The sequence below is a fragment of the Ailuropoda melanoleuca genome, chromosome 15, assembly GCF_002007445.2.
Source record: "Ailuropoda melanoleuca isolate Jingjing chromosome 15, ASM200744v2, whole genome shotgun sequence".
Taxonomy (NCBI): domain Eukaryota; kingdom Metazoa; phylum Chordata; class Mammalia; order Carnivora; family Ursidae; genus Ailuropoda; species Ailuropoda melanoleuca.
Window position 1 is genome coordinate 33,378,166 of NC_048232.1, and position 13,249 is coordinate 33,391,414.

At 42.8% G+C, this 13,249-nt stretch overlaps 1 protein-coding gene across 1 annotated transcript; it reads left to right on the forward strand.

The window, feature by feature from the left end:
- Nucleotides 1–2,527: 2,527 nt before the first annotated feature.
- RPS26 (ribosomal protein S26) lies at nt 2,528–4,165 on the forward strand (the record flags this gene model as incomplete). The annotated part of the gene is given in 3 exon segments (NM_001304932.1): nt 2,528–2,705; nt 3,481–3,611; nt 4,088–4,165. Coding segments are annotated over 3 exon segments (345 nt in total), but the record flags the coding sequence as incomplete, so codon positions are not given.
- Between the last annotated feature and the right edge of the window lie 9,084 nt (nt 4,166–13,249).

The window sequence follows — 13,249 nt, forward strand, 5'->3', positions numbered from 1 at the left end:
TGTTTTTGCGGACTTTGCTGTAATTTTCGGCTGGGAGGGAGGGGAATCTCCTTGCTGCACATTGTACCAACTCTAAATGTTTTGAAGGTGAACAAGTCTAAGACTAAGAGGAAGCCAAACAAGAATGCTCAAGCTGTTGCTGCAGAATTTTCAACCTATGGTAGAAAGTGGAGATTTTCCTACCAGGAGTGCCTTCGGGATAAAGCCCAACTTGCCTATCCATCCAAAACAGAGATTCAACAAACATTCTTTGAGTACCTACTATATGTAAAACACATTATATGCCCCAGGAAATGCAAGTTACAATAACATGAATGATGATAATAATAGGGTCTACCACTTCTTGAGCATAAGTGTCAAGTACTGTGCCAAGTATTCATTTAATTGTAGAAACCACCTAAAAGTGAAAGAGCCTCCTTACTAGTGAAGAAATAAAAGCCCAAGAGAGAATAAACAACTTGTCTGAAACTCATCAATAAATGTTAAAACCCAGATTAGAACCCAGGAGTGTGTTACTCCAAAGTTTTGTGCCCATACCTTTATCCCAGGGAATACAGCCGCTGAAACTCCCAGGCTATAAAAATCCAAAAAGCCCAAACAGAAATATTAACTTGGTTCTGTCTTAAATGTTAACTATTTTCTGTCCCCTTCACTCTAAACTTTTTTCTGTTCTATCTATCTCATTGCCAATCCATACACTACTGTCTGCCTTGTTTTTCATGAGACTATATTGAAGTGAAAATTAAAGATACTTCCACCTAAAATCTATCATTTCCCATGACCCCTGAACACTAACAAACTCAAACTCGAGAAAGACCATGAATATAGTTGTTCTGAAACCAAGACAAAAATTAAAAAATAAACTTCAACCCCAGTAAAGTGGATTAGAGGTGAAAAGAAACCATGATGGGTTTCATTTCAGGGAAAGTGACTGGCGTTCAGACTCCAGAATGATTCATGAATAAATGGTTGGTTGGTCTCCATCTGTACCATCTTGGGTCTGAATTCTGGTAGGACTTGACACTCAAGTTTTTTCAACTTTGGAGACAAATGGGTGTTTGCCCACAAATAGCACTCCTGCTCAAAGCTAAAGACTTTCTGAAGGCTTTTCAAAGGGAAATGGAGCTTATGTGTAGGAAAGTATGTTTCAGTAACAGGCCAGACTCATTGAGTGGTGAAATCACTTTAGTGGGGCTTGATCAACATTTATTAAAGCAGGAAACAGAACATATCATTGCTCCTATGTGCTCAGGGCAAGTACTGTTTCATGAAGTTAGTATTCCAGTTTTGTACGTTTGTGTGTGTACTGAGAACAAATGTAAAATATATTTCTGCTATGGGTCGGAATCAAAATCTTTGAAGTTACTGTTCCAGGTTATATAGCTCCACCTATTTTTTTTGTTGTTAGGCGGAAGGCAGCATAGTGTAGTGGAGCCAGGACACCTCTTAGTAACTCTGTGATTTTCAACAACCTCAGTTTTTCAATCTGCAAAGGGAGGATAATAATAGTACCTACCTTATAGGTCTGTTGGAGGTAAAATGTGCTAATATTTATAAAGCGCTTACTACAGAGTTTGGCGCTATGCTAACAGGATCCAGGGATTTAAAAAGGAGGGGATAAGAAACAGCCCTAACACCATGTATTTGCCCATGGCTCTTCGTGGGGTTTTGTTCATACTGGGAGGAGGAATTAACAAAATGTTTTGTTTTTCCCCCAGGTCTTCGTTTCTCAATTCTACACCAAGCAACGAGATTGTCAGAGAAATGAGCCGAGAGCGTCCCCCGGTGGCACAGCGCCGCCTTCGGTCTCAGAGCTCAGGGGCCAAGGGCCTGCCAGCTTCGCACTACAACTCCCAGACATCTCCCCGACCCTGCCCCCGACAGGGAGTGCGACCTGTGGTCCTGCGCGGGTAACTTCCGCGCATAGCGTCGCAAAAACCGGATAATTACGACGCCCGTAATTAGTTCCGGGGTAGGGGATCGTAGTGCTTGGTGGGAAACGTATAACCCTAGTTTTCTTCCGCCAGCCGGCTAAATAGTCCCATGGTCACTTTCTTCCACGGATAACAAAATCCGAAAAACGCCTTTCTATCCTTACATTTCCGTGTAAACGCTGAATAATAAAGAAAATCTGAGTAAACTGGCTTGCTGTTTTCGGTGTACGTCCCTTAAATAGTCTTCCTGTGTGAGCGTAGGGATCTCGGGGTATATAAGAGAGTCGACCCCGGCGCTGCATTCTCTCTCGGGTCTCGCGTCCACAATGGTGAGTTGGGGTGCGTGGTGGGTGCCGGGGGCTCGCGTGAGGGCCTGAGAAGAACAGTTTCTGAGGTTGTGAGGACTTGAAACCTTGGACCATGGTGGAGAGTACACAGAGTGTGTATTTGCTCCGATCTTGGAGGGATGTGCGGAGGAGCTGAAGGTCTGAGTAGAGCCATTCTGGGGGCCGCCAGCGCGGATCGTAGCCGGTAGGGGGTTCAGGATGGGGAAGTTGCGCCCCTTCTGTAACACGATCTTCATTTTGATGCAGACCAAGAAAAGAAGGAATAATGGTCGTGCCAAAAAAGGCCGCGGCCACGTGCAGCCTATTCGCTGCACCAACTGCGCCCGCTGTGTGCCCAAGGACAAGGCCATTAAGAAGTTCGTTATTCGGAACATAGTAGAGGCCGCCGCCGTCAGGGATATTTCCGAAGCGAGTGTCTTCGACGGTGAGTAATGCTGGCACAACCCATCCCCACCTGCAGGCTCTGTTAACGTGGCGCGTTTGTGGCGCGTCCCAGGCAGTTTCTGCGGGCGTTTAGGATTACTGTTGGTAAAAGAGATCGGTACTTTTGTTTCGTTTGTTCTAACCTTGACTGGCAGAAGGGGCCTTGTGTGATAGTGCAGTCTTTGAGTCACGATTTGTGGTTACCTGTTTAGAGGGTGAGATTCTAAAAGCACTTGTAGAGTTTATTGTGTATCAGCCTCGGGGGAACACTGGCTATAAGGATGATAAATGTAGCAGTCTTTCTGGATTGTTGGACACTCGAACACCGTTATAAAGATGTACAGGCTAAGTCTTAATGAAGAATGTTTCGATAATGAAGGTAGTCTCATTTGGTCAAGGGTGATCTTTGGAGTAGTGTGCTGTTATTTTGCTCATTTCTTTTTCTTAAGACAAACTAGTTTTTTTAGGCAAGGAGAAGGGGCCCAGGAATAGGCATTAGGACTGGTGCAACTGCTGAAGGAACTGGATTGTCGGTTTATTGTCAGTAGGCTGTGGATTTGGTACCCGTGCTGACAAGGGTTAGTAGGGGATTATTCGCTTGTGAACACACACATGTGTTAAGTCATCAGAAACTGAACGGTTGCTTTGGAAATGAAACGTAGATGTGCTTGAGAGACTTTTATGTAGGTTTATTTTTGACAGGATGAATTCGAGAGAACAAGTGCAATGTGGGTATGTAATACCTGCTGTTATGCCTCTTTCTTTCTGTTTCTTAGCCTACGTGCTTCCCAAGCTCTACGTGAAACTACATTATTGCGTGAGTTGTGCCATTCATAGCAAGGTAGTCAGGAATCGCTCTCGTGAAGCACGGAAAGACCGAACACCCCCACCCCGATTTAGACCCGCGGTAAGTAGCCTTATTTTTCATCTTTTTAAGATTTTATTTATTTATTTGAGAGGGAGTGCAAGCAGGGGGAGAGGGAGAAGCAGGCTCCCTGCTGAGCAGGACCCTGGGATCATGACTTGAGCTGAAGGCAGACACTTGATCCACTGAGCCACCCAGCTGCCCCCATGGTAAGTATCAGAAAGATGCGGAAGCCAGAGGGTGTTGGACAAGAGATACACAAGGACCTGAGGAATCTAAAATGAAGTTCTAAATAGGTAAGGTAGGTGAGACTCAACATCTAAAACATTGCTCGGAGAGTCTTCTAAAGAAGAGCTGTTAGAATCTGTTTCAGTTGGAGTAATGTGGGTCATCACATTGACCAGTTTTCCATGCATGTGTGGCCCAGATGCATTGTTAGTGATGGGAGGGAAGTAGTCAAGTTCTTTGAGGAGGGGATTCTTTCATTGATGTTCTAAATTTATGTTTTGTTTTTTCAGGGTGCTGCCCCACGACCTCCACCAAAGCCCATGTAAGGAGCTAAGTCCTTACTGAAGGAACAGAAGAAAAGCTGTTCTCCAGAAAAATAAATAAATAAATGGCAGTTGTACTTCATACAGCATGTTGAGTGTATGTCGTCATCAGTGTGGGAGTTGTTTGTGTCACAGGGACTGTAATTACTTTCACATTCAAGTGTGGAATGCCACATAGTGTTTTCATGGGGGAGAAAGCTTATCCATGTAAGTAAATGCTCAACTTGGGTTTCTTTTGTATTTGTACTGGCCTCCCCAACTTGCATAGCTGTGAGGGGGGTGGCAAGGTTCCTGTGGGGGTTAGGTTAATGCCACCTTGCTTAGTAGATTAAGTTAGTGTCTTAAAAATAGGGATAAGGAACTAGGAGGGTCAGGAAAAACTTGAGAGAGCACATAGACCTAACATTGGTGGGGGACACACAGACTTTAATAGGAAGTGCATGACTTACTTTTTAAGGGGATCTGAATACAGATCCTTAATTTCATAAAATGCACCTACTTGGAATTGGTCTGCTGCTAAACCTGTTTTTGGCCAATTTGCGTCTTTCTATGGTGTGTTTCTCTACGGAATAAAGATGTCCAGGATGCCAGAGGCATTCCTAGAAACTAATGGTAGTCCCACAAGAGGAAAGAATTTCCACACAAAGTACAGAGGAAATCTGTATCTGACTTTGTCTGTGTGACAATGGTTTGTTTTTTCTATAGTTCAGAAATTAGTTACTAGGCAGGAATATACATGTTTGAAAAATCCATTTGGGAATGGATTGATAATGACTGGCTTTGCTAGTGAAATTATAGGATTCCCCCCCCAAAAAAAAAAAAAAAACCAAAAACTAAGCCCGTAGCTTGGAAGTTTTGATTAAAACACACACTTCAGGGGTACCTTGGCTCAGTTGGTCCAAGTTGGTTTCAGCCCAGGTCTTGGCTCAGGGTCTTGGAAGTGAGCACTGCATCAGCCTCTCTGCTCAGCAGGGAGTCCGCTTTCCCTCTGTCCCCTCCTCTTGGGTGTGCATTCTCTCTCAAATCTTTTATTTATTTATTTTAAAGATTTTTTTATTAGGAGGGGAGAGGGAAGAGCAGACTCCCTGCTAAACAGGGAACCCCACATGAGACTCAATCCCAGGACCTTGAGATGACCTGAGCTGAAGGCAGACAATCAATTGAGCCACCCAGGTGCCCCCTCTTTAAAATCCTTTAAGAAAATACATATTTCAGTGGGAGGGGTCCCTGGGTGACAGTCGGGGTATTGGTTTTGGCTCAGGTCATAATCTCTGGGTCCAGAGATGGAGCTCCACACTCTGGAGTCTGCTTGTCCTTCACCTCGTGCTTCCCCCTCCCCCAGGCATTCGCTCACTGGCTATCTCAAAATCAAAACACACATTTCAGTGGGGAAACACCTTTTTCTAAGTGTCCGTTCAAAGGAATATGTTAAGGGGTAGAGTATTTCAGAGCCTAGAGGTGGCCCTGTTCATTGAACTGTTTAACTGAAGAAAAAAATTGCTGACTCCAACTTGCTCGTGGTCAGCATACCAATGCATGTGCTGGAATGGCTGTGGCAAATCCTGAATCTGAGAACACATTGTAGGTAAGAGTCCCATCTTTGGGGAGGCCCACAGAGCATCTGCTCCTTCGTTATTCTCTATGCTCTAATGATCCCTTTATACCAGGGGTTAACACTGGAGAGAGAAAAAGGTCTGAGGTAAAAACGCTAAGCCTGGTTCTCGCAAGTCCCAGTTTGTTCAATAAAACCAGATTCAAGTAGTAAATCAGGCCATGTAACTACAACATTTTTCTTGAAATATTTATAGGTTCAGCCTATCTTTTTTTCAAGGTAGGTTTTAACTGGCTGTCCCAGGACTGGGAGTTGAAAAGTTGATTTGTGCTTTTTTATTAAAGGTTTTATTTTTAAGTAATCTCCACACCCAACATGGGACTTGAACCCACAACCCTTCCAAGATTTGCTTTTTTTTTTTTTGAGAGAGAGAGCACTAGTGGGGGAGCAGCAGAGGGAGGGACAAGCAGATTCCCCCTGAGCGTCTCTGTTCCAGGACCTTGAGGTCATGACCTGAGCCATATCAGACCTTAACTGCTCAACCAACTGAGCCACCCAGTTGGTTTGTGCATTCTTAAAGTATGATCCGGGGGGCCTGGCTGGCTCAGTTGGAGTGTGCAGGTCTTGGTCTTGGGTTTGTAAGTTCAAGTCCCACATTGGGTGTGGAGATTACTTAAAATCTTATAAATAGGGATACCTGGGTGACTCAGTCGGTTAAGTGTCTTCCTTCAGCTCAGGTCATGATTCCAAAGTCCTGGAACTGAGTTCCGCGTCAGGCTTCCTGCTCAGTGGGGAGCCGCCTTCTGCCTGCTGCTCCCCTTGCTTGTGCGTGCGCTTGCTTGCTCACTTGTTCGCTCTTTTTCTCCCTCTCTCTGACAAATAAATAAAACCTTTTAAAAAAAATCTTTAGAAAATGTGATCCTGGGGCGCCTGGGTGGCACAGCAGTTAAGCGTCAGGGCGTGATCCCAGCGTTATGGGATTGAGCCCCACATCAGGCTCCTCCGCTATGAGCCTGCTTCTTCCTCTCCCACTCCCCTGCTTGTGTTCCCTCTCTCCCTGGCTGTCTCTATCTCTGTCGAATAAATTAAAAAAAAAATGTGATCCTATCTCCAGGGGGCATACATTCCAGAGCCTGACACAACTAAGAAGTTGGTTGAGCAATTTCTCTACTTGAAGATAATCCCAAATTCATTGAGATTTTGGAGTGCCAGAGATGACAAAAGAGATTTTTATGTGCTTCAGGCTCTAAAGTAGCCCCATTCCACCTCCCAACCCAACACCCGTTGCAAATAACTCAAACCTTGCCTTGTCTGATGGGCAGCCAGGACATCGTTTCCATCTAGGGAAAGGCCACATGTCATGCCATTAGAAGTGGCCACAGGTCAGCTTGAGGTTCTCTGGATGTTTGGACGGTAAAATGAATGGCCTGCTCTGCTAAGCTATTGTGGGCTAAAGTTCTAGTAGGTCACAGAAGAGGCGGTATAGACATCTGAGTCCTCATCTCTCACTCCCACCTACTTGGAGTGGACTTGATTAGGTGGGGAAAAGTTAGTTGCAATCTCAGCATCTCCCTAACTTTGTGAAATGTCCTCCAGTCTCAATGTACAAAGTATTCAAGTTAGAAGTCTCTGGGCTATTCCAATCTCTTGCCTAATGTCTGCCTTTGAGGTAATTGCATTTGAAGTCAATTCCCTGTGGTATTCAGGATTCATTGATGTCCTGGACCACCCTTTGCCTCAACCCCAAATCCTGTCCTTCGTTTTGTTTTTGCCTATGTTTCCATAATCGACCATGTAGGAGGACAAAATTATTCATTTCTATCAGTATTTAGGTTAATATCCTGCTTCTTTAGTTTATACATTTAGCTTGTTCTTTAAGCTATAAGGGGGTATTCACTTCATATGCATTGATAAGCTAATAGGTTTGTTGAAGGAAGCTGAGCCAGTAGATGAAAGAACAGGCTAGAATCTTAGATTCGTTCATTTATTCAGTAAGTATTAACTTGCCAATGTGCTTGGCACTTAGTTTCTCAGTCCAAGTCCCCATTAAACAGAGCTGTCGGGTTAAGAACCTAAGAGAGTGGACTCTTAGATGTAAATCTCACCTCTGATAATTCTAGCTATGTGACCTTGGGTGAGTTATCTAACCTCTCCAACCAACTTTCTTATTCTCTTTTTTTCTTTTCTTTTTTAAGGAGGCTCCATGCCCAATGTTAGGCTTGAACTCAAAACCCTGAGATCAAGAGTCCTATGCTCTACCAACTGAGCTAGCCAGGCACCCCTCTCTTCAATTTTCTAATCTTTAGGTGATCATTCCTATTTCACAGTATTTTTGTGAGGTTTAAGTGGTATAAAACAATCACTTATTCAAGAAATATTTATTGAGGGGTGCCTGGGTAGCGCAGTCGTTAAGTGTCTGCCTTCGGCTCAGGGCGTGACCTCAGCGTTCTGGGATCAAGCCCTGCATCAGGCTTCTCCGCTGAGAGCCTGCTTCTTCCTCTCCCACTCCCCCTGCTTGTGTTCCCTGTCTCACTGGCTGTCTCTCTGTCAAATAAATAAATAAAATCTTAAAAAATATTTATTGAGTACCTACAATGTGCCATCCATTTCTAAATACTGAAGATATTAACAGTGGCCAAGATAAAAATACATAGAGCTTACATTTTAGTGCGGGAGCAGTGTGAGAGGGTGATTTGGTGTGAAGGAGTGTAGTTTTATATAAGTTTTATATAAAATGGCCTTGTGTCTATAAGGTTGATAGGTAACATTTGATCAGAAAACTAAAGAAAGAGCAAGCTGGTTGGATAAATGGAGAAAGAGCTTCCTGGCAGAGGGAATAGTAAGTACACATGTCTTCAGGAAAGAGTATGCCTGGCATGTCACAGAAAAAGAAGGCAGTCTGGCTAAATTCAAGTGAGCTAGGGGAAAGTGGTTCAAATCTACAATCCTTTATATGAAATCCTTGAGACCTTACTTGCTTTGGAATTTATTTTGACTTTAGAACAGTAATTATATTATTTCACATATAACATCCTCAAAGGGATCTGGAGCAGTACCCAGGATTAAAACACATGACTATTTCTGCAGTAAAACACAAGAATAGTCAAATAAATTACCCAGCATGAGTTTCATATCAGGTTTTGTTGCCGTATGAGTTCCAAAAATCTTGGGTTTTAGAGCTGTTTTGTCAACTGCAGGTAAGAGATTGTGTACCTACCTGTGGCACACAAAGTTAGATCATGGGGGGCCTTGTAGGCCCTGGCCAGCACTAGAGTCCACTCAAAATGTGTAGTAAACAATGAGATGCCACTTCACACCCTCTAGGATGGCTTTAATAAAAAAGACAGTAAGCTCTGTGGGGCGCCTGGGTGGCACGGCAGTTAAGCGTCTGCCTTCGGCTCAGGACTGATTCCGGCGTTATGGGATCGAGCTCCACATCAGGCTCCTCCGCTATGAGCCTGCTTCGTCTTCTCCCACTCCCCCTGCTTGTGTTCCCTCTCTCACTGGCTGTCTCTATCTCTGTCGCATAAATAAATAAAATCTTAAAAAAAAAAAAAGACAGTAAGCTCTGGACATTGTGTGACACAGTTGGAACTCGTGTATACTGCTGGTGGGAATGTTAATGGTGCACGCTGGGACACCGTCCTCCAAAAGTTACAGTTAACATACGGCCCAGCCATTCTAGTCCTAGGTATATACCCAAGAGAACTGGAAATATATATTCACACAAAAAGTTGTACGTGAATGTTCAAAGCAGCATTACTCATACTAGTCAAGAAGTAGAAACAACCAAAATGTTCACTAACTGGTGAATGGATAAATAAAATATGGTATATCCACACAAAGGAATATTATTTGGCCATAAAAAGAAAAGGAGTGCTGCTATGTGCTACGCTGATGAACCCTGAAAACATGCTAAGTGAAAGAATCTAATCATAAAAGACCACATGTTGTATGATTCTATTTACGTGAAATGCCCCAAATAGGCAAATGTATAGAGACAGAAAGTAGAATAGTGGTTTCCTAGGGATAGGGAGGTTGGAGGAGAGGGGAGTGACTGTTAAATGTATGGTGTTTCTTTTAGGGGTAATGAAAATATTCTAAAAGCGATTGGTGATAGTTACACAGCTCTGTGAACCATACTAAAAACAGGTGAATTGTACACTTTATTTTTTTTAAGATTTTATTTATTTATTTGACAGAGATAGAGACAGCCAGCGAGAGAGGGAACACAAGCAGGGGGAGTGGGAGAAGATGAAGCAGGCTCATAGCGGAGGAGCCTGATGTGGGGCTCGATCCCATAAAGCCGGGATCACGGCCTGAGCTGAAGGCAGACGCTTAACCGCTGTGCCGCCCAGGCGCCCCGAATTGTACACTTTAAATCGTTGAATTATATAGTATGTGAATTATAGCTCAGTGAAGCTGTTAAAAAAATAAAGTGTGATGTTAATCCATTGGAGAGTTGTTTTTGTTTGTTTTTTCCCTTGGAGAGTTTTGAGCACAGCAGTGACATGATCTGAATTAGATCCATAAATTCGGGATGAATATTGGCTACTTTTTTATTATAGCACAACTACTCTGAAATGCTAGATGAGTGTTTCCCAACTTCAAGCATTTGTGTGCCTCTTTTGGTATTTCTGCCATATCTACACTGTCATTTTCTTTGAATTAACTCACTTTTTATATATATTTATCATGAAAAAAATCAGTATTCTAAATGGAAAACTAATAACTCTTGCCGTAAATAGAAGGTAATTTTTTTAAAAAACAGAACTACATAAGCTTTTTTTTTTTTTTTTTAAGATTTTATTTGTCAGAGCACAAGCAGGAGGCATGGCGGGCAGAGGGAGAAGCTGGCTCCCCGCTGAGCAAGGAACCCGATGTGACCCTCAATCCCAGGACTCCGGGATCATGACCTGAGCTGAAGGCAGACCCTTAACCAACTAAGCCACCCAGGCATCCCCATAAGCTTTTAAATTCAATAAAAAAAAAGTTGGGGTGCCCAGGTGGTGCGGTTGGTTGAGTGTCCGACTTTCAGTTTCTGCTCAGGTTGTGATCTCAGGGTCATGAGATCAAGGCACATGTTGGGCTCCTTAAGATTCTCTCTCCCTCTCCCTCTGCCCCTTCCCCACGTGCTCTCTCTGTCTGTCTGTCTCTCTCTAAAATAAATCTTAAAAAAGTTTATCACTATTTATCACCAAAATGATTTTTATCACCAAAAATGATACCACCCAAAGTTATCCCACGTATGTCCATTGGAAATGTCTCTCGAGCTGTACGCTTGTGAGGCCAGGGACAATGTCCAGATGGTCAATTACATTGCCTGACATACAGCTGGTGCTCAAAATCTGTGGATAACTAAATATGCTGGGCTTATTGAAAAGTCAAGGATGAATGAAATAATCTCCTCTGTGTGAATAAGAATCACCTCTGCCAATTGAATAAATTTCATTCTTAATCTCACCTCCAAAAAAGCAGGATTCAAAGATCTTAAGGGTATGGGGCACCTGGCTGGCTCAGTTAGAAGAGCATGTGACTCTTGATCTTAGAGGGTGTTCCAACCCCATGTTGGGCATAGGGTTTACCTAAAACAATAACAACAACAACAAAGATCTTCAGGGTAGAGTTTTGGAATCTGAATTTTAATAACATCCCAAGTGATTCTGACACAATGGGTCTACAGACCATACTTTGAAAAATATTAAAGAATTGTACCAGAAAAAAAAAAGTATATGCATGATTGGTTTGCTATAGTTTGGGAATAGAAAGATGGACATTACAGTGTTACTTCAGTCATGATTGATTGGTGGCTGGAGGAGTCCAAGATCAACTGGGAGAAAGGGGAAGCCAGAAAAGAACTGACTGAAAAAAAATAAGGGTGGCTGAGGGACTGAGGGTGTTGAGCAAGAGGGCAAGGTCAGAAGGCATAGGGGAAGTGGTAAAACACGTAATGAAATATATAAGACCTACAACAAATATTTCTATACCCACCTCCCAGCTTAAGAAAGAAAGGGTTACCTGTCGAGTTGGATCTGTCTGTGAACTCCCCACCCATAGCATCCCACTCTCTCCCTACCAGTGGTAACCGCTACACGGAAGCTAACTTCATCATTCCCATGAATTTCTTTGTACTGATATTATGTATGTATATATTTCTTCACATTTTACATGCAAGTGAAAATATTAAGTAGACAGATATAAAGGTTTGGAGTTTAAGGGAAAGAGGCCTAGGTTGGAAATAAAAATTTGGGTATCATCACTTTATAATTGGTTTTTAATTCATGAAACTGGATGAGGTTGGCTAGGAAGGGAGTATATAGATGGGGGAGAGGGAGAGAGAGAGAAGACTGGAGACTGAATCCTGTATACTTCAGGTTTTAGTAATCAGGGAGATGAGGAGAAACCAGCAAAAGAGACAAAAGGAAAGGCCAATAAGGTAGGAAGAAAACTAGGATATGATGAGGGTCCTAGGAGTCAAGTGAAAAAAACGTTGCGAGAAGGAGCAAGTGATCAACTGTGCCAACTGCTGTTAATAGGTTAACTCAGTTAAGAATTGAGAATATGGAGGCGCCTGGGTGGCGCAGTCGGTAAGCGTCTGACTTTGACCCAGGGCATGATCCCAGGATTCTGGGATCGAGCCCTGCATCAGGCTCCTCCGCTGGAAGCCTGCTTCTTCCTCTCCCACTCCCCCTGCTTGTGTTCCCTCTCTCGCTGGCTGTCTCTCTCCCTGTCAAATAATTAAATAAAATCTTTAAAAAAAAAAAGAATTGAGAATATGGAATTATCAATGACCTTGATGAGAAGTTTAAATGAGGCTGGTCCCATGGTAGTGGGTTATCAAAACATGTTAACATTAGTGTCACTAAAGTTGGTATACAACCCCCCACTGCTAAATTTGACTGGCTTTTTTTAAAAAAAAAGTTTTAATGAAGAGGTGGGGGCAAAAGCATGATCAGAATGGGTTCAAAAGAGAATGAGCAGAATGTCTCTAACATATATTATTGTTAAATATGATACCAATTGTAAAGAGAGAGAGAGAATGGGATGGGAGAACATTGAAGAAATCTTTTTCAAACAGTTTTGCTGAAAAAGTTAGGAGAGCAGTGTCTGAAAGAAGTGGGGTCAAGAGAGGGATTTTATAAAATGGTAGAAACATCAGCATGATTGCTTAAGGCTGGGAAAACTGAGAGAAATAGAGAAAAGTAGATGATGTAAGAGATAGAGAAACCCATGTCCTTGAACAGACAAGGGATGGAGTCCAGGGCACAGATGGAGAGGTTGGCCTTGAACAGGAGCATTGACAGTTTATGTAAATAACAATTTAGAATATATAATGCAAAAGCAGATAGGGTTTTCAGTTACTGGTCAAGGGTCATTTGGGGAGAGCCAGGTTTCCTTTAGAGCCCATGGTGAAAGGAATGTTGAAGGTGGGGATTTTACTGATGATGAATCCTGACTTCAGAGGGCTGCGAAAGAGGAAAACAAACAATCAAAAAAAAAAAAAAAAAAGAGCAAAGTCTTTTTTTTTTTCCTTTCCTTTTTTTTTGAGAGAGAACAAGCATTTGAGCTGGGGGGGG